The sequence below is a fragment of the Xenopus laevis genome, chromosome 6L (genome assembly GCF_017654675.1).
Source record: "Xenopus laevis strain J_2021 chromosome 6L, Xenopus_laevis_v10.1, whole genome shotgun sequence".
NCBI classification, from domain to species: Eukaryota; Metazoa; Chordata; class Amphibia; order Anura; family Pipidae; genus Xenopus; species Xenopus laevis.
In genome coordinates this window covers 15,501,966-15,529,434 of record NC_054381.1, presented here as the reverse complement: position 1 = coordinate 15,529,434, position 27,469 = coordinate 15,501,966, and the positions used below count along the sequence as shown (strand labels likewise).

Sequence of the window (27,469 nt, the reverse complement as noted above, 5' to 3'; positions counted from 1 at the left end):
CCAAGAAATTATCCAAGTCACTCTTAGTGCCCTTACAGATGAGCGTTTTTACCTGCGTTCAGCCGCAGGGGAGCACAGGAGTAGATGCACTGAATTCTTTTCAATGGGGCTGTACTGTACAGACGCATGCATGTAAGCGCCGAACACAGGTTGGGACGCAGTATGTTGCATTTTTCCTGCGTTCCTCGCTTACATGCGTCTGTACAGTACAGCCCCATTGAAAAGAATTCAGTGCGTCTACTCCTGCGGCTGAACGCATGAAACCAGAACGCAGGGGAGCGCGGCTATAAACGCTCGTCTGTAAGAGCCCAAAGCATTAACAGCTGCAAATCTGCCGAAATCCCTGAGCATCATGGTCAGATCAACACAAGTTATTATAGCGCTGCTGCTGAACCAGAGAATAGAAAAATGGTAAATATTTATTTCTTTACTACTCAGGAGAGTAGTACGAAGTAAGAATATTGAACACTCCCAATCAAAAGCTTGCCTTCCAGACTGTACGTTACAGTTCAACAACACTGGACAGCTCCAGACTAATGATCATTGAAATGACACCAACTGGTGACTCGACTACTAATAAAAAAATAATGTAACAGCACCATCTAGTGGCCCAACTGCAATAAGTATTTTTTAAAAAAGACTCAGGCAATGGGGTAGTATTTTTTGAATGTGGATTTACTCTTCTAACACTTACATTTCCTTTCTTGAAGTGAATTGGGACTGCTTTACAGACCAACAATAAAATGAGTGAGTGAAGAAATCAATAACTCTATTCTCTGTATTTTATTCAACATTTCTCTGCCTGCACTTCCCAATACACATCAGTCTTCTTGGGGCTGCTGAGCATCATGGGAAAGTTCTGGTTAGCAGCGCTGCATATTTCTCTAGTTCAGACTAGTAAATGCTCTCATTATCAGACAGATTCCCACACGCTGTGTCTCATTTCCTTCCCCTTTAGATTGTAAGCTCTTTTGAACAGGACCTTCCTCACCTTTGTACCGGTACTGGTCATTATTTATGTAACCCTGTATGTTCTATGTATGTAATTCAAGTGATTTCATAGTATAAACACAACTACAGCAATATGTTGGCACTTTAAAAATACATAATAATAATTCTGCTCCATAAAACACCATAGGGTCTTGATGTGGAAAAGGGGCCACATTGGAGGTGGTTATGGTGGGACTGTAGGGGGTATGTTGCTTTTAGCGAAGGGTGGATGTTGCCCTCTGATCTAGTTACTTTCCTACCTTTGTTCTGTTTTGGTAGATTGTAAGCTCTTGTGAGCAGGGCCCTACTCGGAGCCAAAACTGAATTTGTTCTAAACCGATATAAAGTGCAGAATAATTTTCTGGCGCTAAATAAATTGATGATGATGATGGCGATGCTATTTAAGAGAAGTGGAAATGGACAGTGCTCTCTAGCGCCACCTGCTGGGAAAAATCAGGAAAAGACAAACTACTGTATGCAGTGGTGGGAAAAATGTCAATTGTTTTTTTATGTAACAAATAAATTCTGGGTGATAGGACAATACTAAAAATAATCTGAATTTTTTCACAGTCAAAAAGATATATATTATTCCTCTATCCATAGAGCAAGTCATTCTAATTCATTAAAGGGGAAGTGCACCCAAAAAAGTTTATTTTTTTTTTTAGTAAAATGTCATTTTGGAGATGCTATTTTTTTTTGCCAGTGATAGACACTTCCCCAGTACCAGAGCATGGATGAGCAAAATCCATGTCGGAAATGATGTGATCAGAGAGATGGTAAACACAGCTCTGCATGACTAGGGAGTGTGGTTGGGGGCTGGTGCTAAGAAAAAAAAAATAATGAGGCTTTAAGTCCCTTTTAAAGGAAAAGGAAAGCTATGGAGGCATTTTATTGGCAATAGATTAGCCACAATAGTGCAAGCTACACTATTTATTCTGTAGAATGCTTTACCATACCTGAGTAAAAAGCTCTAGAAGCTCTCTTTGTTTAGGATAGCAGCTGCCATATTAGCTTGGCGTGACATCACGTTCTGCCTGAGTCTCTCCCTGCTCAATTATAGCTCTGGGCTCAGATTACAGCAGAGAAGGCGAGGGGGGGGGGGGAGAGGAGCAAACTGAGCATGCTCAAGCCCTAGCCCTGGAGCTTTAAGCTGAAATCAGGAAGTCTGATACAGAAGCCCATGAGTACACAATAGAAGGAAAAATGTGGTGTTTCTTTTGACAGAGAACTCAGAAAAGAATTACATTGAGGGTTTACTGGTGTATTTATATAGACCTTTCTGATAAGGCTTACTTAATTTTAGCCTTTCCTTCTTCTTAAAGACTAAAAGAATGATAACTCAGCTGTTACAACTTTCAATCCAACTTGCATAAAACCAGCCAGTCTTTTAGATTGTAAGTTCTTTTAGGCAGGGCCCTCCTCACATTTTGCATCGGTTATTGGTCACTTTGTATTTACAGGGCGACTATCAAGAACATTTTATATAACTTTAACCACACTGAAATAAGAAGTTTTCTGAATCTATTCAATTAAAAATTTGAAACCATTTCTTATATATTCTTGTTAGTCTTCAATATGCCCCTCTCAGCAGGTCTATCTTCATGCAGGAGTTGGGTGTCAGATATTCACTGACAGTTAGATCCAATATATCTTATTGGGGAGGCTCCTATTGCCTAGGAGATGTATTAGAGCTCACTCTATTAAAATCATGTCTCTCTACATGCAGGATTTGTGCTAAAGGCAGTTATGTTGTTTGTTTGTACTGGAGTCAGTTATGAGAGAGCTCTAATACATCTGCTAGGAAAGAAAGCCCCCCTATAAGATATATTGGATCATTCATCTGACACCCAACTGCTGCATGAAGACAGAATGAAGAGAAACAGATGCTGAGAAAAGAATAGTGAATATAAACTTGATTATTTTGGAAACAGTACAGAATTTTTTAATGATTGTATTTAAAAAGTTTCTTATTTCAGCATGGTGAAGCTTATATTACATTTTCATTTTCCCAATAGTTCCCCTTTAATTCTTTGTCTAAACTCCTTTATTGTACATCGCTGCGGAATTCGTTGGCCCTCTAAAAATAATAATAATTGGTGGTTACCAGATTACCATGCCCCGGCCATGTGCACATAAGGGCCAATCAAACCAAGGTACAGTCCAGTAATAACGAATCAGAAGTTGCCTTTCATTCTATCATAGGAACTAGATGAATACAGATTACCACTGGCCGGATGCGGTTTTATTGGACCGGCCAAATGTCATCCAAGTCTTAACCATCCTCATTGGTTAAATTCTGGGCAAAAATGTATATGTTACTCCCACCTGTCGGAACATCGCCTATAGACACAGTCAGGTTTCTGTGGGACCCCTACCAGAGAATGGGGGGGACAGAGAGAAAGCATAAAAAAAAAAAAAAGATTTTTTTGGGGCAGAACTGACAAAGACCACACAATGATTAAAGAAAAAAATAGTAACTTTATTTGCGTATAAAAATTATAAATACAAAACGTCCTTACAATGAGAACATTAAAATAAGTACATTTTTAGCCTTATCCAATAAATAAATAAATAAATAAATAAATAAATAAATAAGACATTCAGAAGGAATTAAGAAGCACTTTATTATAAAGTACAATGGAGGCTTTTGAAAAGCCGTGTGATTAAGAATTGACTTCAACAGAAGTTAGAGAGACCTGAACGCAAACCCAAGTGAGTTTATTGGTACACAAGAGACGTTTTAGAGCAAAACGAACAAAATTGTGCGGTCAGGAAGGATCACATTGAGTCGCGGCACAAAGTCACCGAGCTCACGATGACAATGGGAAATATAAAATGCGTTTCAGACTAATAATAAAAGAAATTGCGAGAGAGCTAGAAATGATAGAGCCGGTGGTTTCCCCAAGACGAACATCAGGATCCGGGTTCTAGTACCTATGGGAAGAAATAGTGCATTAACGGGAAAAATAAAGCAGAGTTAGTGTTTGTCCAACATCTGGAAAGAAACTAAAAGAAAGGAATGAGGTAATTATTATTATACTGCGGCGTGAAACGCGTTTTCTGGATTTTCTGCTGGACGACGTTGCTGCCTCTTTAAATACCTGCAAATAAAACCAGGTTAAACGCTGGAAGACCTAAAGGAAAACCAGTTAGGGAAGAAAAAGAAGTTAAACAACATTGTATTTGCCTTTCTATGACACACTGGGGTCCCACGGCTGCTTTCCCTTCACTGGGAAGTACCTGGAGTCGACCTCAAGACTAATAAGTACTTTGTGCTACTCTGAACGGGATTCCCAAATACCCCGCAGGATGGAATGATCCATTCAATGGGAGAGACTAGAACATGAGTCCGTACATGAGGTAGTCAGAACCTGTAACTGGAATTCCTTAATTACAGAAAAACGTGCCATTAGGAACTACTATAGACCCAACGGAAGTTCTACAATGATCCTTCCCAGCCACGTGAGAATGAAACGTACAATAAGATCCAATATGGATCCAGTAAGAACCAGACTCATGAAGAGCAAGTTCAACATGGAGGCCAATATTCTGCCTGCCGTACAAAACCAATCCACAGGATCGAATAGTCATTCCTAGTGTAACTATGTAGTAGTTTAAGTGAGGGGAGTGGGGAATGAGCCCCCCTCTACAGAGATCAGTGCATAGAACTGCTACACAATATGCCGCGTTCAAAACGAGGAAACTAACGGAAACAAATAAGGGCCGACAAGCTGTAGGTTCCAGACAGCCCATAATAACACACATTGTGCAAAGTGTACGTCATCGAGCTCTCTGTAGTCTCATACAGTGAAACAACTGTACAAGAAAATCCAACACACAATCCATAGTATCACTGTATCAACCAATGCCTTGTTGCTGGCCCTGCTGATACTTATGGTTCCACTAGGGCGGCGCTACTCACAACCTCATGTGTATGGCTGCCCGTGATCCTTCCTTTGCTGCAAGTCAAAAATACACAATCATTCCACAGTTGCACAGGGGCTTATCACAAGTAGTAAAGGGGAAAGAAACCCTGGTTCTAAGTGTGTCTGATCCTACGCCCCAATGAACATGACTGTCAAGCAGAAGGCCCCGCCCACATGCAGGAAAGGGGTGGGATAACTAAGGAGGGAGGGTTGGACGTACACAGGGATTATTGAGGTTGGGAAAATGAATAACACTGCAAGGTTTAGAAATTACCATTAACAGGTACAGCAGCACTAGGGGCAGATTTATTACTTACTGAGCATCCAGTTCAGGATAATTGATGCCAGATACCGCCAGTCAGTTGCTTGAAGGGGTGGTTCGCCTTCAAACAACTAGTTAGATAGATCACTAGAAATAACAACTTTTTCCAATTACTTTCTATTTTCTATGTGTCACCGTTTTTCTAATATTCCAGTGTAGTGTCATTTTTCACCTTCTTAAGCAGCTCTGGGAGGGGGGGGGTCGCCGACCCTGTAAACTTTTCTAAATGGATACATTTTTGATACATTTCTTATCTTTGTCCCTGCTAAGCAGAATCTCTGCGTTTCATTAAAGGCAGCTGTTAGAATTGATACAATAGTTGCTGATAATCCAGAGATGCTGCTGAGAAATGTATCCACTAAATGCTGCAAAATTGTAACCGTTTAGAATCTGCACCTGAATTACTGAGCTGCCAGACTCAAACACCAGAGACAGGGACATTCAACTTTAAAAAATAAACAATGAAAAGTAATTGAAAAAAAAAGTCTATTTCTGGGGAACAATCTGAAAACAATTGAACTGAAAACAGTGTTTGGAAGGTGAACAACCGCTTTAAATCTGGTAGAGACTGATTTTTTTCCCCCCTCTACAATGGTTTTTTAAAATTCCAAGACTGGATATTTTTCAAAAATAAAAAGCTAAAAACCTGAAAGTTTGGAAAAAAAAACAAAACGTTTATAAATGTTTGTAAAGGGAAAAAACAAATGCAATCGAGGCCAGAAATAAGGAACAAACTCGTGTTTTCTGTCATTGATTATACCAAGCCTGATGCTGAGTAAGTAATAAATATGTGGGGTAGGGTATATGGCACCCAGGTTATAGGCACCGCTATTAGCCTTCATACACACATCCATTTAACCATTGGTTACAGACTTGTGTTATACAAAATGTTCAAGCAGAAAGAATTGCCTATAAAACAAGAGCATTGATTTGATTGGACTCTATAACACCATTCAGTGGCTTCATCTTTATATTCATATCAAAGAAAAACATTTTTTTTTTCGTACCATAAATTAAAAATACACCACCTGCGAACAAAATCAACAACAGTTTGTGGTCACAACAAAAAAAAAAAACAACACAATTTTTGGAGAAAATAAAACAAAACACAGATTGCATTTACACCGTTAACAGTTCAGAAGCAGGTTACACATTTCTATTGACATGGAATGTTAAACGTAACACGGTTGTATGGAGGCCTTTCAAGGCCAACGATAACACTCATCAGCTTGCCCAAATGTTGAGGAAAGCTTATTCTTTAAATATCTAAAGGGAAGGGATAAGGGGGGTTAGACCAGCTTCATGTTTTTACGACGTGTTTCGGGGAAATGAAGCGCAAGGAAGTTAAAGAGACGCACGGGGCAGTGAGGGCTCACAACTATAGGAGACTTGGGTGGACTTGGAGGAAGCTCATTACATAGAATCAGCATGTGCCCTAGAGAATACTTCCACTTGAATTCTAGTTAGAAATCATCCAAAAATTCAGGGGAATGGCAAGTGAGGCCTATGCTGTATACAGAGGGAAGAGCTACAAGTTTTTGAAGTCTCTGCACCCTAGGAGGCAGTTGCTGGATGATATGGATTGTATAGGAAAGGACCGGGCTAGGCATGATCTACTACTAACTGGAAGAAGTATACAACTGGACACACAACTACCCACTTATTGCAACTAGAATATATAGGGGGCATTTTACTTACTACATAAACAGTGCCAGTTGGACAACTTTGTATGTGCCGTTGTTTGCCTTTCTAAAAGGAAACCCACTAGAACTAGAGGAACTTTGGAACAAGGATGAAAAATGGCCCTTTTATTTAGGGGGGTTTTACTAAAACGCATTTACTGTACAAAGATGATGACAGTTTCAATGTCAGAAAAGGTTGTGGGAAAGGGGAGGTCCCTTTGATTACAAACAAATGGTTTTTGGGTCTGTGTGCTGGAATTATTTAAAACCAACGTTGCACTGTTTTCATCCCAGTAGGGTCGGCCAAGTGAAGAGGATCGATGGAGGGGCTAATGATTTAAGGAACGTGTGCGTGTAGCTAAAGAGAGCAGGCAAAACAAGGAGGAGGGAAATCAATAGATAGGACAATGGTTCAGAACCAAAGCTATGGGGAATAACCACTCTTAGATGTAGGTTTCACCCAATTACTCAACACCAACTACTGGTTGTTCAAAGGTGACCCAAATATGACTCTTATATAAACTCTTATATAAACTGCGGTCAAACATCTTTGGCTTTAGTACCTCCGAGATGTCCTTTTCTAAAAATGTTTGCAACCAACTTACACCAATGCACCAAATACTTGTGCTACAAATGCTGCCTCCCCCTTCTCATAAAATACATTAAATTCACAAATAAAACCCACATTTTTTCCAGAAAACACCTGGAGAAAAAGAAAAACCTCAACATTTTACCATGAATGTTTAGGTGACAATGTAACAAGGACTTTCCCCAAGAGAAAGAGATGGAAACACTGAAATGATCTGGAAATGAACAATTCCAATGACATTTTCTCTAAGGATGGTTTGATGACCCAAAAGAAATAAAAAAAAAAAAAAAACCCTTTGTGGGTGGTGATACCTTCAAACAGATCTTAGCAACGTGACCAAATAATACACCGCTCAAGATAAAATCATTCACTTACTAATTATCTTTATAAAATTGAAAGATTACAGGGAAAAAAACCACAAACATAAAAGGCAATGAAGGTTTTTCTTTTTTTTTTTTTTTTTTTCCGAGGGGAAAAAAACGTTTTAAAGTCCGACAGGTGAACACTACTTAGTGGATGAATATCTTAATTTAAAAGTCTTTTTTTTTTTAATACCCCACCCTGCCCTGATATTTACAATAAATGCAACAATGCGCCTGACGTGTTGTTAAAGTCAAACGGCACGGCAACGAGAGAATACGGATAATGGTTACGGCAGATCTTCCAAGGACAAAGTTGACTAGTCAAGATCGGAGAGGAGCTCCACAATCACACCACTTGATCTACAAAAAACAATAAATAAAAAAAAAAAGAAAGGAGGGGGTATGATGAATACTGTGCTGGACCTGCATAACAGAAATCAGTGCTACCAGTAATGTGGAGTTAGGGTTACCTGTATACCCTGCCATAGGGAAAGAAAGCACCCAGAATCTTGAAGCACAGGACAAAGGTCTACAGGCGCTGTTGGAATAACTTAATTACAGCCTAGAACTCTTGGCACACTCAACACTAGAACCTAAATAACGGAGAAGCATGTAGGTACCATTCAGACGATTTATATAGAACCTATAGTTTAGGACATTTTAGGAGTTTTTTGTATATATAGAGACTGATTAGATTCCGTTGGCAGGATATTTAGTATGAAGCATATGCAAGAAACACGGAGTCCTCCTAAAGATATCACCGTAATGCAAGCTACAAGAAGACCTCCTGCACAGGAAGCATTCCTTCAGCAGTTGCAGGAAGTGGCCACGCCCTATCAACAGACCAACAAACAAGCTCAATCTAGAACTGTATTATCTTAACCGTGGCCGCTAGAAGACACACAAAAGTACAATCGTGACGCTCAAGCAGACATGGCTACATGCTGCCAATTTATTCCATAGTATTCTGCATATATATAAGGCCAACGAAGCTTGATTTTTTTTTTCGCCTAGTAACATTTATTTTGAATTCCTGTGCTAACATATGCGATGGATGCATTGTATTAAGCTGCAGTTTTATAATACTGATGACTGTATGGTCGGCTCAGCTGTTAAAAACCAAATGGTAACGGAAAAAAAGATTATTTAAGATGCAGGGATTGGTGGCACATCTCAGTATAAACTATAGGGCATATAATTGGGCTGGGAGTGTGACTCGGCTGATGTACAGCTTCAGATATGAAATGTATAACTGTGCTGATACAGCGCTGCGAAATATGCTGGCGCTATATAAATAAATAATAATAATGGGATATACTGATGACTAGGGAAAATGTAGGGTGCTATAACTGTGGCTACAGAAAAAGTGCTGGATCCTATCCTTCATGAAAGCAAATAATCCCTGGCAAAAACAATAAAAATTATTAACACAAAATTGCAATTTTTTTTCATCTTTTTAAATTATACTTTTTTTGTAAGAAAAAGTTGGGTCATATTACGCAAGGGAAATATTTTCCTTGCTGTGGGATGTACAATGTATGGAAACCTGAAAACTGTAGGATCACTGCAAGAATGTATAAAAAAAAAAAAAAAAACTACTGCTGCCACTATAATATTAGGGGACTGGGCAGTGCAGTAGACACTCACCCATGGTATTTATAGGGGGCACTGGCATAGCCAAATATTACTATTACCTTAAGACCTGGGATTATAGATGAATCATATTCAAAGCAGGGAGGCAGTCTAACAATTAAGGAAAAGAAATATCCATTTGCATGAGTGGCTAATAATGTCTTTTGAACGAGTGGCTAATAATGTCTTTTGAACGAGTGGCTAATAATGTCTTTTGAACGAGTGGCTAATAATGTTAAACTCCAAGCAAAGCAGCTACGGGCGATATATTAGCAAATCACTCCCATATATAGAGAAATGGACCAAACTAGCAGTATCCACAGTAGAGCTTAGGGCCTTCTAATACAAAAAAACCATAAAGCTAAATTTTATATTTTAGATGTAAAAAAAAAAAAAACACATACACCTAAGGGCAGAGACACACTCTGCGATTCAGGGAGATTAGTTGCCAAGCAACAAATCTCCTCTTTTTCGGGGCCACTAATCTCCCCGAACTGCCTCCCTGCCAGCTAGAATGTAAACCGCCGGCGGGATGGCACTCGGATAGCTTCGTTTTCCAAGGTTGCCTCACGAGAAAAAATAAACGCTCCGAGTGCCATCCCGACATTCTAGCCGACGGGGAGGTAGTTCAGGGAGATTAGTCGCCCCGAAGAAGAGGAGATTTGTCGCCAGGCGACTAATCTCCCCGAATCGCAGCGATTGTCTCTGCCTAAAAAAGGTTTAAGATGGAAATCTAAAAAGTTTAATTTTTGGATTTTGATGTTCAGGGTGATTGTTATAAGCGTTCTTTCCTTCCAGTGATTAGGGACTGGCAAGAAGAGTTCAGAAGTGACGGATATACGACTGTGGCATTCTGAATGGCGTCATGGAATATGTACAGGGGAAATACAATGCACAGATGACTATGTAGGAGAACACACACACACAGGGAAGGAATTAAAAAAAAAAATACTTTGTCCTTTTTGCGAGCAAATGCTAGGGGGATCTAGAGCTCCCACAAGTCAGTGGACTTGAAACATATTCCACTTAGAAGATAAGAGAAACCATTATCACGTATTCTGCGCTACAAAGAACGTTCTGCTTTTGTCTCAATGTGGACGTGTGATACTCCAGTCTCTGCTCACAGAGTCACACGGACTTGCACAGCAAACGTTCAAGAACAAAAATACAGAAAGAAGAAAAACTGCCCAGATCCGAGTAGATGGGGCTCTCACAGTGAAGGGTGTGTGAAACGGTTCCACTGTATGCCCCCTTCACTAACTGCAACCCCCACCCAGCAAAAAAATGAAACATGTCCACTGTCTTTCTGTTCTCCGTTGAGTCAATCCAAAGCCGACCTTTGTCACTCAAGGAAGTCTCTGGGATCCATCTTGGATTCCGACGCTGGGCTGCTGTGGCAGATTGGGCGCAACAACGGGATTCACTCGGCAACCAGGGACACATTGATGTGAGACAAATCTATCATATGCCTGGAAGGGTTTATAAGAGAACATTCACATGTCATTGCAAGAGGGAGCATCTGCTTAAAGGAGAATGAAAGCTATCAAGCAGTTTATTTCCAATAGATTAGCCACAATAGTGCAAGCTATAACACTATATTTATTCTGCAGAATGCTTCACCATACCTGAGTAAAAAGCTCTAGAAGCTCTCTGTTTGTTTAGGATAGCAGCTGCCATATTAGCTTGGTGTGACATCACTTCCTGCCCAAGTCTCTCCCTGCTCACTCATAGCTCTGGGCTCAGATTACAGCAGGGAGGGGAGGAGGGAGAGGAGCAAACTGAGCATGCTCAAGCCCTAGCCCTGGAGGTTTAAGCTGAAAACAGGAAGTGTGATACAGAAGCCCATGAGTACACAATAGAAGGAAAGAAATGTGGTGTTTATTTTACAGAGGACTCAAAGCAGCATTACTTTGAGGGTTTACTGATGTATTTATATAGACCTTTCTGATAAAGTTTACTTAGTTTTAGCCTTTCCTTCTCCTTTTAAGGCTGGGACAGGGTAGAGTAGAATCGTGCCATTTATTACACAGTATGGCTGCCAATGAAAAGGTGATCCTGTTGAAGAATTTAAGGAACTGTGAGCAATATGGCCCTCAAAAGAGAAGAAAAGGTTAAAACAGGGGCAGTACTGACCCCCGAGTCAAATAACGAAGTTTGTGGTCCAGTCCAATTATTGTCTTGCATATAAATGGCAGAGCCATGGCACCATGTCAAATTCAATTACCCCTGGCACCCACTGGGAAAGTGAATGCACAGAATACTATACTTGAACCTGCCCAGGGGATGCATGGGTAACTGGACCCTACATGCAGGAGAAGTATCCCGTCATAAAATGCCCTGGGTCAGTGTGAGTTTTATTTATGATGTGCACCAGCCATGGCCTCAAAGTATAGAACCTGATGCACTCGGCTGTGGGACGGAACTGCTTTCTGGCAGGCTGTTGTTTCTCCTACTCAATGTAACTGAATGTGTCTCAGTGGGTCCTGGATTTTACTATTGAGTGCTGTTCTTAGATCTACCAGGCAGCTGTTATCTTGTGTTAGGGAGCTACTATCTGGTTACCTTCCCATTGTTCTGTTAGGCTGCTGAGGGGGGGGGGGAGGAGGGAGGGGGTGATATCACTCCAACTTGCAGTACAGCAGTAAAGAGTGACTGAAGTTTATCAGAGCACAAGTCACATGACTGGGGGCAGCTGGGAAACTGACAATATGTCTAGCTCTATGTCAGATTTCAAAATAAAATATAAAAAAATCTGTTTGCTCTTTTGAGAATTGGATTTCAGTGCAGAATTCTGCTGGAGCAGCACTATTAACTGATGTGTTTTGAAAAAAACATTTTTTTCCATGACAGTATCCCTTTAACAATACATGGTATATCAAACCTACATGTGCTAGAAAAATGCTCCATAAGTAGTCTGTACCAGTTAGAAATGTTTGTGCATGGTATATCTCCCTTTGCTGCAATTTAGATGGCATTAAATTATGTGTGTCATTTCCCTATGGGACCAGAATGTAAATTATATCCTTATATACACAAGAGCCATGAATTTCCTGTAAATTATATCCTTATAAACGGTGAGTTCTGATGTCATCAGTTATAAACGGTGAGTTCTGATGTCATTTCTGTCACATGACTCACTGAAACTTGTGTATTATAATAAATAAAGTACCCCCTGTTGCAAAATATGAGGATATTAGAAGTAACCTCGGAGTTCCATGACCTGTATAAAAACACTCGGCCTTCGGCCTCGTGTTTTTATATGGTCATGAAACTCCTCAGTAACTTATAATATCCTTATATTTTACAAGAGGGGGTACTTTATTCACTATATAAACGGAACGTTCCGAAGTCAGTCCCGGCCGGTGAATTTGACGCCGCCGCATTCAAATTGAACGCCGGCGCGCCTGAATTGGATGCCGGGCGCCCAATTTGGACGCCGACCCCTCCCCCGACATTTCACACAAAATGTAGATTATAATGCATAATGTACCCCCCTACTGAAATTTATAAAGATATTAGAAGTCACCTCGGAGTTATGTGACACATGGTCACATAACTCCTCTGTGACTAATAATATCTTTATAAATTACAGTAGGGGGTATATTATCCACTATATATACACATTTTTACATATAAATATATACACATTTATTATGTATGTCTGAAGGACATTGGGACAGATTTAAATAAAAGCAGTGTTTCCCCTTTACCTGTGAAACCTCTGCTGGAAAGTCGCAGCGTGTTTGGGCTCTTTAAAAGTGGCTATGGCTTTTCGCTGATGAGGAAGCATTTCGAAACTCTGCAAAGAGAAGAAACCGGCTATTAATTATTAAGCAAACATTCGCTCTCTCTCAATTCATCAGAAGAGACGAGTATAAATAGGAAAAGACATGATTTCGGTGACAGTGTTGTGACTGCCGGAGAGATGGGCTTGCCATTTCCAGCACAGGCATGTTCTCGGGGTAACGTTGAAAAGCAAAGGAAGGAAAACAATTAGCAAAATATGATGAGGCGATGTAAAAGTCACACATGTCTAGTATAGTCGTGGTAAATAGGAACATAAAAAGGTCAGCATCTGACATGGAACAGCAGCCTGATTAATAAATGTGTATTACTTCGCAATTAGACTTACAGAAACCTCATTCCAAGACAAGAGAGAGAGTACAGGTATGGGACCTGTTATCCGGAAACTCGTTATCCAGAAAGCTCCAAATTATAGAAAGGCAGTCTCCCATAGACTCCATTTTATCCAAATAAACAACAATTTCCTTTTTCTCAATAATAATAAAACAGTAGCTTGTACTTAATCCCAACTAAGATATAATTAATACTTATTGGAAGCAAAACCAGCTATCTATAATATAGTGCAATCTGTATCTACATTTTTTGGACTGTACAACATGTGACCGTTTTTTAGGTTCAGAGTATTCATCATATAGAGATTCCCTAAACCAACATCTTGCGGCTCAGGTTTACACAGAAGGAGTTTATTATACAGAAGGTTAAACCAGGAAGTAGTTGATTAACTGCCCTTTCCCACTCTAAAGTGCCAGGAAGCTACACTTTCGTTTTCTGCAGCGATATTTCCAAATAAAAATAAAATCTAATTCTCACTGTTGAAAGTATGTACAACAAAGGCAATGCAGTTTAAAGGTGACCTGTCACCCAGACATAAAAAGCTGTATAATAAAAGTTGTTTTCAAATTAAACATGAAACCAAAGTTCTTTTTTTTCTTAAAGCATTCGTAGCTGTTTGTAAAGTATTTAAAAATTTCACCTGTCAATCAAATATTACCTGCCCCTCCTCTATGCCTTAGGCATTTACTTTCACTTTCCATTCAGCACTTCCTAGATGTCACTGCTCTCCCCACATTCCCCCAGTTCTCTTTATTATTTAATTGTGTAGCCAGGGCATGGGGATGGACATCAGGTCCCCCATTCTCTTCACCATTTAATTGTGTAGCCAGGGCATGGGGATGGACATCAGGTCCCCCATTCTCTTCACCATTTAATTGTGTAGCCAGTGCATGGGGATGGACATCAGGTCCCCCATTCTCTTCACCATTTAATTGTGTAACCAGGACATGGGGATGGACATCAGGTCCCCCGTTCTCTTCACCATTTAATTGTGTAACCAGGGCATGGGGATGGACATCAGGTCCCCCATTCTGGTGCACAAACAAGATTCTGAGATGATGCAAGGCTTGTCTTAATAACAGTGTCCACAAAATGGCTCCTGCCTGCTTGCTATAATTATTAATTCCCAGACCAAAGGAGACCAGATTTAAAACATTTTCATAGTGTAATTAAAGTTTATTTGGCTTGACTAACATAATAAGCAAGGATTTGGAATTATTTTTTCAGGTGACAGGTCCCCTTTAAGGCAGGAACAAGGCTGCACATTTATTGTTATTGCTACTTTTTAATACATTTCTTTTTAAAACCAGTGCATGGTTGCTAGGGTCATGTAGACCCTAGGAAACCAAATTGCTGAAATTGCAATCTGAAGGGCTGCTGAAAAAAAGCTAAATAACTCAAAAACCATAAACAATAAAAAACAATCAAAATTTGTCTTAGACTGTCCCTCTATACATCATACTGAAATTTAACATTCAGTAAACAGAGACACACGCTCAGATTCGGGGAATCTTCTCTACTTCGGGGCGACTAATCTCACCAAACTGCCTCCGGCCGGCTAGAATTTAGGTTGCCTGCGGGATGGCAATTGGTGCACTTCTTTTTCCAAAGCCGCCCAAAGCTGCCTGAGGAGACTTCGGAAAACGAATAGCTTCGAGTGCCATCCCGCAGGAGCCGGAGGGAGGCAGTTTGAGGAGATTAGTCGCCCCGAAAAAGAATCGATTTATCGCCAGGCGACTAAATCTCCCCCCGAATCTGAGTGTGTCTCTGCCCTAAAGAGAAGGGAGTATATTTTCAGTTCTGATTGACAGAGTGTAGACCGACTCCCTAATCCCCTACTAGCCAGTGATATAAATAGATATGGTCAATTATTAGGGATCAGAGGGCTGAAATTTGACCCCTACTTACGGTCTACCACCCGTGCAATGTCTGGGGGTATTGAGCTAGTAGGAAAGAAAAATACATTATGGTACATACTCATATACAAAAGCTCTAAAATAATAAAACAAGGAAATAAATACCATTGTTTGGAGGTCTCTCTACTGCACCGCAATCCAGCACGTTATTTGCCAACTAAAATGTTATAAAAACAAATCAGTGTTCATTTCAGATAGGATATTGCATTTATTACAACTACAGATCAGTTTATAGAGACTGATTGTGATGTTCCATTTAAAATAAACAAAAAAAAAAAAAAACGTAAGGATGGGAAGTTGTAAATGAGTGTATTTTAGAGCTTGTGTATAAGATTCCTGCAGGTACCTTATTACTGTATATATTTGCAAGAAAAAGCCAGCGCTGATGTCAATTTGGCCAAATCCTTGTGCCTGGCAAAACCAAATGCTAATTTGCATATGCAAATTAGGGCCGGGAAGGAAAATCACACAAGTTTTTGTTACAAATCAAGAGAGTAAAAAAACATTTTTTCTACTTTTTCCATTCATTACTCTAATTTGCATATGCAAATTAGGATTCGTTCAGTATTTGCCCGAATGAAGAGTAATAACTGGGTGCTTGGTTTGTGTAATGAGCTAAAAGGGCGCCTTAACAAATACCGGGGTCATTCAGTTTAAAATTCATTCACCAAAACAATCCTATAATATTGGGGATTGGTCAGTAGAGGAGAGCAGCAATGTGCTGAGGCTGTCATTCCCCATTGGGATTTTGGAACTGTCCAGATGTTGGTCAGCCAAGACATTGTTAGGGCCCAATAAATGGACCAATAAGCTTCCATGTATGGGCAGAGTGTGCAGCTTTTATTGGCCTGTGTGTGTGACCTTAAAGGAGAAAGAAAGGCTTCAAACACTTGATGGTGCCTAACATTTGGATTGTATTGACTTACCTGATATACCAGTGAGCACCACGGAGCGATCTGCTTCAGACTTCTTCTTTCTTCAAATTCCCCGGGGCAAACGTATGCGCAGTTGAACTAAATAGCCGACTTTTTAGTTATAGTTTGGCTTGTCGTTCTACTGCACACGCACAGCCGCGCAAAGAAAGCGGAGGACGGAAGAGGACCTCTCTGTGGTGCTCACTGGTATAACCCCAGGTCGGTGCAGTTTTCTGCTGATAGGAGCACCAGCCCGGGGTTTCAGGTAAGTCAATACTTACATAACATTTGGCACCCATAAGTGTTTGAAGCCTTTCCTACTTGGGGCTAGTGCAAAGCCCAGCAGTGACCAACAGATCTCACAGCACCCACAGAAAAAAAAGAGTGGGAGCACACATTGGTCACTTGTCTTGACAAACATAGAACAGGTTGTGACAAGAAGCATTCCTTGTTCTTTACACTTGGGCTACACGATATTCCCCTCTCTCAACTTAAAGTGATACTGACACTAAAAAAATGAACATTAATGTACATTAAAAGTTACCTATAGCTCACGTTGATCATTTTTCATTGATAGGTTTAGGAACTTCAAGTAACAATTAATTACAAAAACAGACCTGACTGTTTTGCCAACCCGACTGTCCCTTCTCAACATGCCAGTTAGAATTTCTAATTCTGACAAATTACTGAAGCTCAAATATGGCAGCCCCCTCATAGAGGAACATGGGGAATCAGATGTGTAATGTAAAAACATCTGTAAATTCTTTTATGGCAAAATTAGAGATAGCATGCAAACACAATGTTATGATAGATGTAAAAAAGGGTTTCATTTTTGGTGTCAGTATCTCTTTAACCTCCATGTCCTGCACAGGAGCATGAGTAGTATTCTACGCCACAGCTCTGACCATTCTGTGTTGCACCGTTAGCCCTCCCCCACAAAGTTTTTGAGATTTATTATGTCGTGAAGCTGCTTAAAGCTTGAATCAGAAAATACTCCAGCTAAAACCGGTCGAGGTCACATCAAATCCAATGGCAGAGGTCCCTTTAACCATTTTAAGATGCTTTTTGACGTCCTGATTTTTGGGGTTTTTTATGCTGGTTTGTGCTCCAACACTTGATAAATTCTAGGTTTTTATCTTATAAACTAGATTAATTTGAAGTATTTGAGTTTTCCCCCAATTGCATTCAATCGAGTTTTAAGCAAACATTCAAGTTGTGAGTTTATTCGAGGTAGAAAGAACGTTTAACAAAATCAGCAAAAGACATTCACAGACCTGTTTGCTGTATATCATAGAAGAACGTGCAGTTCTATAGCGCCATTATCCCGTAAGATACAGGAGGTCACACGGGTGACATTTGTAGGGCCGGTTGTGAGCGGGTGGTAGGGCAGACAGCCTAGTTATTGCAATGCCACCGCCAAAGTCCTTTGAAGGGTTGAATTCCGGAACCAACAAGTATATATTTTTTAGTTGTATTATCGGTGTGTAGGAGCCATCTCAGGTCATTTGATTTCAGAAAGAGCCAGTGCTGCACTATGGAACTGCTTTCAGACAAGCTGTTGTTTCTTCTACCCAATATGTAACTGTAGGAGTCGCAGTAAGACTTGGATTTTTACTATTGAGTGCTATTCTCATATCTACCAGGCAGCTGTTATATTGTTTCAGGGAGCTGCTATCTGGTTACCTTCCCATTGTTCTGTTGTTAGGCTGCTGGGGGTGATATCACTCCAACTTGCAGTACAGCAGTTAAGAGTGACTGAAGTTTATCAGAGCAAAAGTCACATGACTGGGGGCACCTGGGAAATGAACATGTTTAGCCCCATGTCAGATTTCAAAATTAAATATAAAAAGATCGGTTTGCTCTTTTTCAAAACAGATTCAGTAGAGAATTCTGCTGAAAAAAAAAATTTCCTGTGACAGTATCTCTAACAATGGTTACAGTTTAATAGAGGGGTTCATGCATTGCTCTGCAGCACAGGAGAAATGGCAGCAACAAATTGTAAAAGTTAAGAAAGCTGACGACACAGGCCTACCACTCAATTAAGCAAAGTGAAATACTGAAAATATCAAATAAAAAGAAAGAGGAAAAAAAAAAAAAGTCATGAGTTGGGGGTGTGCGATTTGAAAACAATATATGATGGTGAGTTGCCTCCTTGTTGTTCAAAATTCTGGCTATACACAAAGATTTGCTTGTTTGGCAAAGTTGCAAATTGAGAGGATATTTGCCGTATTTTGCCACCTACATGCTGGGCAAAATCAAGCTGATTGTTTGGTCACTTATAGTCACCCATTATGGAAAAAATGAACATAACGGCCACACTCATTAAACACTAACGGGGTTATGCAATTAAAGGCACTGTTTGCCCAGGAGCAGTAATCCATAGCAACCAATCAGCAGGCAACATTTACTGGTCACTTGTTTAAAAGCAAACATCTCATTGGTTGTTATGGGCTACCATTCCTTGGCAAACTTAGTGCCTTTTATTACATATAGGGGATAAAAGCTTAATGGGCATAGCCCAATTTAAATACCTTACTTATCTGGAAACCCGTTATTCACAGAGTTCTGAGTTACAGGAAGGTCATAGGCCATAGACTCAATTTTAATCAACTATTCCACATTTGGAATAGTTGACTCCCCTTTTCTCTGAAAATAAAGCAGTAGCTTGTGCTTTAACACCAACTAAGATAAAATTAATCCTTATTGGAAGCAGAACCAGCCTATTGGGTTTATTTAATGTTTACATGATTTTCTAGTGGACTTATGCTTAAGGAATGAAGATTACAATTATAGAAAGACCCATTATGCAGAAAACCCCAGTGCATTCTGGATAACAGGTCCCATTCCTGTAGAGGATTTGGTGCATCATAAAATGGTTCAGATCATTGGTTTCCACACAATATGAGCTCGTCAGAATGTGGATTTTGTTGGAGTCCAGAGTTAAAGGGCACTGTCCTACTTTCTAAGGCCATTGTCCAGTCAGGGCAACAAGTTGGGCTGGGTACAAAAGTAAAGGATTTCTGTTGAGGGTCTGGTTACACATAGGATGAAGGTCCACTCAATCAGACCAAACCAACTATGGATAAAATGGCTTTTGAAGGCATAAAGCAAAACAAAAGCAACTCACATATTTGAAGGTTCAATGAAAAGATATTTCAGAAATTTAGTCTGTGGGTCAAGTGTAACACAAATTAAACACAAATAAAAAGTAATGCTTTCAAATAAGTAAACTTTATTTTTCTGAAATTGTCCATTAACAAACCGTAGGCAGTATAGTGCTGAAATACAATGACAAATACGGACAATGCCCATGGGGTTATTTGCCATGAAATACATGTATAGAAGTAACTTCATTCAACAGTAAGTCATCCCTGGTGTCATAGAAGGTGGTTACGCGTGTGCAGGTTTGTATGGTGGGCTCAGCCAACACACATTAAGCACTCAATGCAGCCAGGGGTGGTCTCTCCAGATTCCACTAGAGAAGAGCAAATCCACCTGCTGAGCCCAATATGTGTCCAAATGGGCAGCCTCCTGCTCCAGCGACTACACTTTTTAGTTTACAGGGGTCAGTTTCTGACCCCCTTGGTCGGGGTCTAATACTTTCTGTCATTTTTATAAATGGTTTGAGTCCAACCCAACTGAAAACACTGATTGCAATAGTTTTTTTTTCCCAACAAACTTTTTAAGGAAACAAAAAAAAAAATTTGAAAAATCTGTTAATTTCTCCTTAATTAATTCCGCCTCTTTTTTTTTTGTTAAAGGGGAACTATTGTGAAAATAAAAATGTAATATAAGCATCCTCATACTGAAATAAGAGACTTTCTAAATACAATCAATTAAAAATTCTGCATCGTTTCTGAAATAATCACGTTTATGTTCAATTTCCCTCTCTCAGCATCTGCTTCTCTTCATTCTCTCTTCATGCAGCAGTTGGGTGTCAGATATTCATTGACAGTTAAGCTGGCCATAGACTCAAAGATCCGCTCGTTTGGCGACATCGCCAAACGAGCGGATCTTTCCCCGATATGCCACTAACGGCATGGCTTTATCGGGGGTAATCTGAACGTTCGGCCATATGGTCGGCAGCGCTGGATACGCTAGGCGGGCGCACAGGCTACCCACAGAGCGGCTGGGCGGCATGCCGCCCCCAAAAATGTGCCGCCCAAGGCCCTGGCCTATGTGGCCTCGCCACAAATCCGGGCCTGATGGTTGGATGATTGGATTATGATATTCCGACGGGTCGGTCGGAAGCTCCCATACACGGGCAGATAAGCTGTCAAATTGGTTTAAACGTCCGATATCGGCAGCTTTATCTGCCCGTGTATGGCTACCTTTAGATCCAACATATCTTATAGGGGGGTTCCCATTCCTAGCAGATGTATTAGAGCTCATTCAAATAACTGATTCCAGTATGAACAAAATCTAACAAAATAACTGCCTTTTGCACAAATTCTGCATGTAGAGAGACATGATGTCTGGTGATTTTAATAGAGTGAGCTCTAATGCATCTTCTAGGCAAAATGACCCCCCCTATAAGATATATTGGATCATTCATCCGACGCCCAACCGTTGCATGAAGACAGAATGAGGAGAAACAGATGCTGAGAGAGGAAAAGTGAATATAAACTTGATTATTTCAGAAACTGTACAGAGTTTTTGATTGATTGTATTGAGAAAGTTTCTTATTTCAGTATCATGATGCTTATATTAAATTTTCATTTTCGCGATAGTTCCCCTTTGAACCTTTTCATAAATGACTTTCCCTTTCATGGCATGCCAACAATAGGGAAGGCAGTCAACGTTAAAGGATTATAGTATCCGCATTTGTTGATCTTAAATGGCCGCCTGCATTTTCCTAGCAGCTGCCATTTAAGTCTTGTTGGCATTTTCATAAGTTTCATTGGCATTGGCCGCTGCAGTGGGTTTCATCATAAGAACCTCAAATGAGTGACGAGCAACCAATCACAGCTCCCCGGCAAGATACAATTAAACATCTAACAAATACTATATTGGGATGGATTTTGTTCTCCATACATTTAACCGAAAATTCGGTTATTAACACAACAGATGAGGAAGCTGCTTCTGATGAAAACTGAAGTTAAACCAACAAATTTCTTGTATTTGTAGGTTGAAAAAAATATATATATTGATGTCCATCCTCCAAAAATCCATACACTGCCAGGTGTGCAGCCAAAAAGAAGCGCACATTCCTTCCAGCAGGGGGCAGAGCCCCATAAGCAGCGACTGCCGAAACGAGTCTTTCGTCTGCTCCTTCCTCAATTCGCTAAAAATTGATCCTCACAACAATATTCGCCTCACAGGTCTCGGCATTGACTAGGTCTGCCCTGTGTCCGTATGTCTTAAACTCCAGCTGCCTGTCAGTCCCAGGGGAGGAAAGGGTTTATCTATTAGATCGTCATCAGGGAAATATTTAAAATGAACCTGCCGTGAATGAGATGATTAGCGGATTTCATAGGGATGATTAAAATATGAATCTGAACAAAGAACGCGTGAGTGTGTAAAGCTTCCCTTCCAGCAAACACGGCTGGGGCTTTGGGAATGAACATTTTATTATTTTGTAGCTTTTCTTTTTGGCATTTAAAGTGCTTTAAAGAGGTGGTTCACCTTTCAGTTACCTTTTATTATGTTATAGAATAGCCAAATCTAGGCCACTTTGCAATTGGTCTTCATTATTTATTTTTTTTCATTTTTTTTTTTTTTTTAATGATTTGCCTATATTCTTAGGATTGTTTCCAGCTTTCAAATGGGGGTCACTGACCCCATCTACAAACAAATACTCTATAAGGGTCAAGGCACACAGGCAGATTCGGGGAGATTAGTCGCCCGGCGACAAATCTTTTCTTCGGGGTGACTAATCTCCCCAAACTACCTCCCCACCAGCTAAAATGTAAATCGCCAGCAGGATGGCACTCAGAGATTCATTTTCCGAAGTCGCCACTTCGGAAAACGAATCGATCAGAGTGCCATCCCGCTGGCGATTTACATTTTAACCGTCAGGAAGGCAGTTTGGGGAGAAAAGCCCCCCCCCCCCCGAAGAAGAGGAGATTTGTCGCCGGGCGCCTAATCCCCCCCAAATATGCCTGTGTGCCCTGACCCTAAAGCTACAAATTTGTTGTTATTGCTACTTTTTATTATATCAGATCTTCTCCTATTCATATTCCAGTCTCTTATTCAAATCAGTGCATGGTTGCTAGGGTAATTGTTACCCTAACAACCAGGTTGTTAAAACTAACAAACTAATAAAAAGCTAAATAACTCAAAAACCACAAATAATAAAAAATGAAAACCGATTGCAAATTGTCTCAGAACATCACTCTCTACATCATACTAAAAGCTAATTTAAAGGTGAACAACCCCTTTAAGGGATACAGACAATCAGATTGGCTATTAGTAAGGCAATTTGAACAAAAAGTTGAAAAGAAATGGACTTCCTCAAAACAAATTCATTTGTTCAGATTGCTCGTGAGCACTTTTGCAAATTACATATTACATATTTTTATAGCTTCCAAGATATTAGCATTTTTTTACCCTTCTCGTATAAAGAATCGAAAACAAGAGAGTTGGCAGAAAATTACGTTAGTGAGAAGAGGAAAGCCCCGTGAGACACGACTCTTTTCTGCTCATTAACTTCATTTTCTGAGCAGAGCAAAATCACAAGAATTTATTTATTTAACTTCCAGTTGCAACTAGTTGGCCAAAATGAACAGCAGGTGGAGCTGTTGCAACAAATCCATGATAATAGCAGTGTAAAAATGCTAATATCTTGAAAACTATATATATATATAGGATGTAAACTGTGGAAGTGTTTGAAAGAGTGCCTTGGCAATTTTACACAAACTTCTTTTGAGGGCAAGCGGTACTGAAAACCTCAGAAACAATTGAAACCAACTGAAATGCTTCTCAGATTAGTTCCATCTACAAAATACAGACTTAAATTAGTGAGAGCTGGAAGGGGAAATTAATAGCAGGCACTCTACCAGCCAAGTCTTTTTCTGTTTCATTAAAAGCATCTGCAACAGGTTCATTTTAAGATTAAAACAGCCTCAACACCATATAAATAAACGGTAATAAAAACAGATGTTTATAAAGTCTATTTTAGAAATGGTCTTTACTATTTTTGTGTAGTTTTGGATATAATTAAAAGGCCAATAACACAATCAAATGTAAATGAAGCATTTGGATTGACACAAGTTATTTCTATGCTATACAGGTATGAACCCATTATCCAGAACGCTCGGGACCTGGGGTTTTCTGTATAAGCGGTCATTCCGTAATTAGGATTGTCATACCTTAAATCTACTAGAAAATCATTGAAACATCAAATAAAACCAATGGGTTTGCTTTGCCTTCATTATCTTCGTTGGGGTCAAGTACAGGTATGGGACCTGTTATCCAGAATCCTCAGGACCTGGGGTTTTCCAGATAACAGATGTTTCTGTAATTTGGATCTTCATACCTTAAGTCTACTATAAAATCATGTAACTATTAAATAAACCCAATAGGCTGGTTTTGCTTCCAATAAGGATTAGTTATATCTTAGTTGGGATCAAGTACAAGCTACTGTTTTATTATTACAGAGAAAAAGGAAATCATTTTTAAACATTTTAATTATTTGCTTAAAATGGAATCTATGGGAGACGGCCTTTCAGTAATTTCGGAGCTTTCTGGATAACTGGTTTCCAGATAAGGAATACCATACCTGTATTTCAATAAACTAAGGCAAAAATAACAAAGCCTATTTGAGAAACAGAAGATCTATCTCCATTTGCCCTTTAAAGCAGAAGTACCTCAATATATATTGTGTGATGAAGAAGAAAATATTGCTGTAAATCAGGTATTTCTTGTAGCTTGGCTTTCCCAGTACATCCTGGTTGTTGCATGGAGCTGCAGGGACTTTTTTTTTGACAGAGGAGTAACCAGAGACCCCTCAACAGTGTGACTGTGGGATAGCAGGTATAGTAGGGAGAGATGGTGCCTCTAATAACAGTGGATAATAGTCTCTGGGAAGGGAGTGTGACTGTGGGATAGCAGGTATAGTAGGGAGAGATGGTGCCTATAGTAACAGTGGGATAATAGTCTCTGGGAAGGGAGTGTGACTGTGGGATAGCAGGTATAGTAGGGAGAGATGGTGCCTATAGTAACAGTGGATAATAGTCTCTGGGAAGGGAGTGTGACTGTGGGATAGCAGGTATAGTAGGGAGAGATGGTGCCTATAGTAACAGTGGGATAATAGTCTCTGGGAAGGGAGTGTGACTGTGGGATAGCAGGTATAGTAGGGAGAGACGGTGTCTATAGTAACAGTGGGATAGTAGTCTCTGGAAAGGGAGTGTAACTGTGGGATAGCAGGTATATGTAGGGAGAGATGGAGCCTATAGTAACAGTGGGATAATAGTCTCTGGAAGGGAGTATGACTGTGGGATAGCAGGTATAGTAGGGAGAGATGGTGCCTATAGTAACAGTGGATAATAGTCTCTGGGAAGGGAGTGTGACTGTGGGATAGCAGGTATAGTAGGGAGAGATGGTGCCTATAGTAAACAGTGGATAATAGTCTCTGGGAAGGGAGTGTGACTGTGGGATAGCAGGTATAGTAGGGAGAGATGGTGTCTATAGTAACAGTGGATAATAGTCTCTGGGAAGGGAGTGTGACTGTGGGATAGCAGGTATAGTAAGGGAGAGATGGTGCCTATAGTAACAGTGGGTAATAGTCTCTGGGAAGGGAGTGTGACTGTGGGATAGCAGGTATAGTAGGAGAGATGGTGTCTATAGTAACAGTGGATAATAGTCTCTGGGAAGGGAGTGTGACTGTGGGATAGGCAGGTATAGTAGGGGAAAGATGGTGCCTATATAACAGTGGATAATAGTCTCTGGGAAGGGAGTGTGACTGTGGGATAGCAGGTATAGTAGGGAGAGATGGTGTCTATAGTAACAGTGGGATAATAGGTCTCTGGGAAGGGAGTGGATGACTGTAGGGGGATAGCAGGTATAGTACGGGAGGGAGGACTGTGGTAGCAGGTATAGTAGGAAGTCTATAGAAACATGGGATAATAAGTCTTGGGAAGGGAGTGTGACTGTGGATAGCAGGTATAGTAGGGAGAGATGGTGTCTATAGTAACAGTGGATAATAGTCTCTGGGAAGGGAGTGTGACTGTGGGATAGCAGGTATAGTAGGGAGAGATGGTGCCTATAGTAACAGTGGATAATAGTCTCTGGGAAGGGAGTGTGACTGTGGGATAGCAGGTATAGTAGGGAGAGATGGTGCCTATAGTAACAGTGGATAATAGTCTCTGGGAAGGGAGTGTGACTGTGGGATAGCAGGTATAGTAGGGAGAGAGACGGTGTCTATAGTAACAGTGGGATAGTAGTCTCTGGAAAGGGAGTGTAACTGTGGGATAGCAGGTATAGTAGGGATAGATGGAGCCTATAGTAACAGTGGGATAATAGTCTCTGGAAAGGGAGTGTAACTGTGGGATAGCAGGTATAGTAGGGAGAGATGGAGCCTATAGTAACAGTGGGATAATAGTCTCTGGGAAGGGAGTATGACTGTGGGATAGCAGGTATAGTAGGGAGAGATGGTGCCTATAGTAACAGTGGATAATAGTCTCTGGGAAGGGAGTGTGACTGTGGGATAGCAGGTATAGTAGGGAGAGATGGTGCTATAGTAACAGTGGATAATAGTCTCTGGGAAGGGAGTGTGACTGTGGGATAGCAGGTATAGTAGGTAGAGATGGTGTCTATAGTAACAGTGGATAATAGTCTCTGGGAAGGGAGTGTGACTGTGGGATAGCAGGTATAGTAGGGAGAGATGGTGCCTATAGTAACAGTGGGTAATAGTCTCTGGGAAGGGAGTGTGACTGTGGGATAGCAGGTATAGTAGGGAGAGATGGTGTCTATAGTAATAGTGGATAATAGTCTCTGGGAAGGGAGTGTGACTGTGGGATAGCAGGTATAGTAGGGAAAGATGGTGCCTATAATAACAGTGGATAATAGTCTCTGGGAAGGGAGTGTGACTGTGGGATAGCAGGTATAGTAGGGAGAGATGGTGTCTATAGTAACAGTGGATAATAGTCTCTGGGAAGGGAGTGTGACTGTGGGATAGCAGGTATAGTAGGGAGAGATGGTGCCTATAGTAACAGTGGATAATAGTCTCTGGGAAGGGAGTGTGACTGTGGATAGCAGGTATAGTAGGGAGAGATGGTATCTATAGTAACAGTGGGATAATAGTCTCTGGGAAGGGAGTATGACTGTGGGATAGCAGGTATAGTAGGGAGAGATGGTGCCTATAGTAACAGTGGATAATAGTCTCTGGGAAGGGAGTGTGACAGTGGGATAGCAGGTATAGTAGGGAGAGATGGTGTCTATAGTAACAGTGGATAATAGTCTCTGGGAAGGGAGTGTGACTGTGGGATAGCAGGTATAGTAGGGAGAGATGGTGCCTATAGTAACAGTGGATAATAGTCTCTGGGAAGGGAGTGTGACTGTGGGATAGCAGGTATAGTAGGGAGAGATGGTGCCTATAGTAACAGTGGATAATAGTCTCTGGGAAGGGAGTGTGACTGTGGGATAGCAGGTATAGTAGGGAGAGACGGTGTCTATAGTAACAGTGGGATAGTAGTCTCTGGAAAGGGAGTGTAACTGTGGGATAGCAGGTATAGTAGGGAGAGATGGAGCCTATAGTAACAGTGGGATAATAGTCTCTGGAAAGGGAGTGTAACTGTGGGATAGCAGGTATAGTAGGGAGAGATGGAGCCTATAGTAACAGTGGGATAATAGTCTCTGGGAAGGGAGTGTGACTGTGGGATAGCAGGTATAGTAGGGAGAGATGGTGCCTATAGTAACAGTGGATAATAGTCTCCGGGAAGGGAGTGTGACTGTGGGATAGCAGGTATAGTAGGGAGAGATGGTGCCTATAGTAACAGTGGATAATAGTCTCTGGGAAGGGAGTGTGGCTGTGGGATAGCAGGTATAGTAGGGAGAGATG

General features: G+C 40.6%; 1 protein-coding gene across 5 annotated transcripts in view; it reads right to left on the bottom strand.

Annotated features, from left to right (window-relative positions):
• Nucleotides 1-10,101: 10,101 nt before the first annotated feature.
• The window catches only part of rbm33.L (RNA binding motif protein 33 L homeolog), a 92,576-nt gene continuing 75,208 nt past the window's right edge, over nt 10,102-27,469 (bottom strand). The window contains exons 18-20 of one of the 5 annotated variants that reach the window (XM_018267130.2): nt 15,662-15,713; nt 13,214-13,302; nt 10,103-10,972 (exon numbers count right to left, since the gene is read on the bottom strand). In XM_018267130.2, coding sequence (XP_018122619.1) covers nt 13,256-13,302; nt 15,662-15,713 — 99 coding nt within the window. In that variant the 3' untranslated portion in view covers nt 10,103-10,972; nt 13,214-13,255. Of the gene's footprint in view, nt 10,973-13,213; nt 13,303-15,661; nt 15,714-21,155; nt 21,846-27,469 lie in introns of those variants that run through there. The other 4 variants (XM_018267132.2, XM_018267128.2, XM_018267129.2 and 1 more) reach the window with 4 other exon arrangements.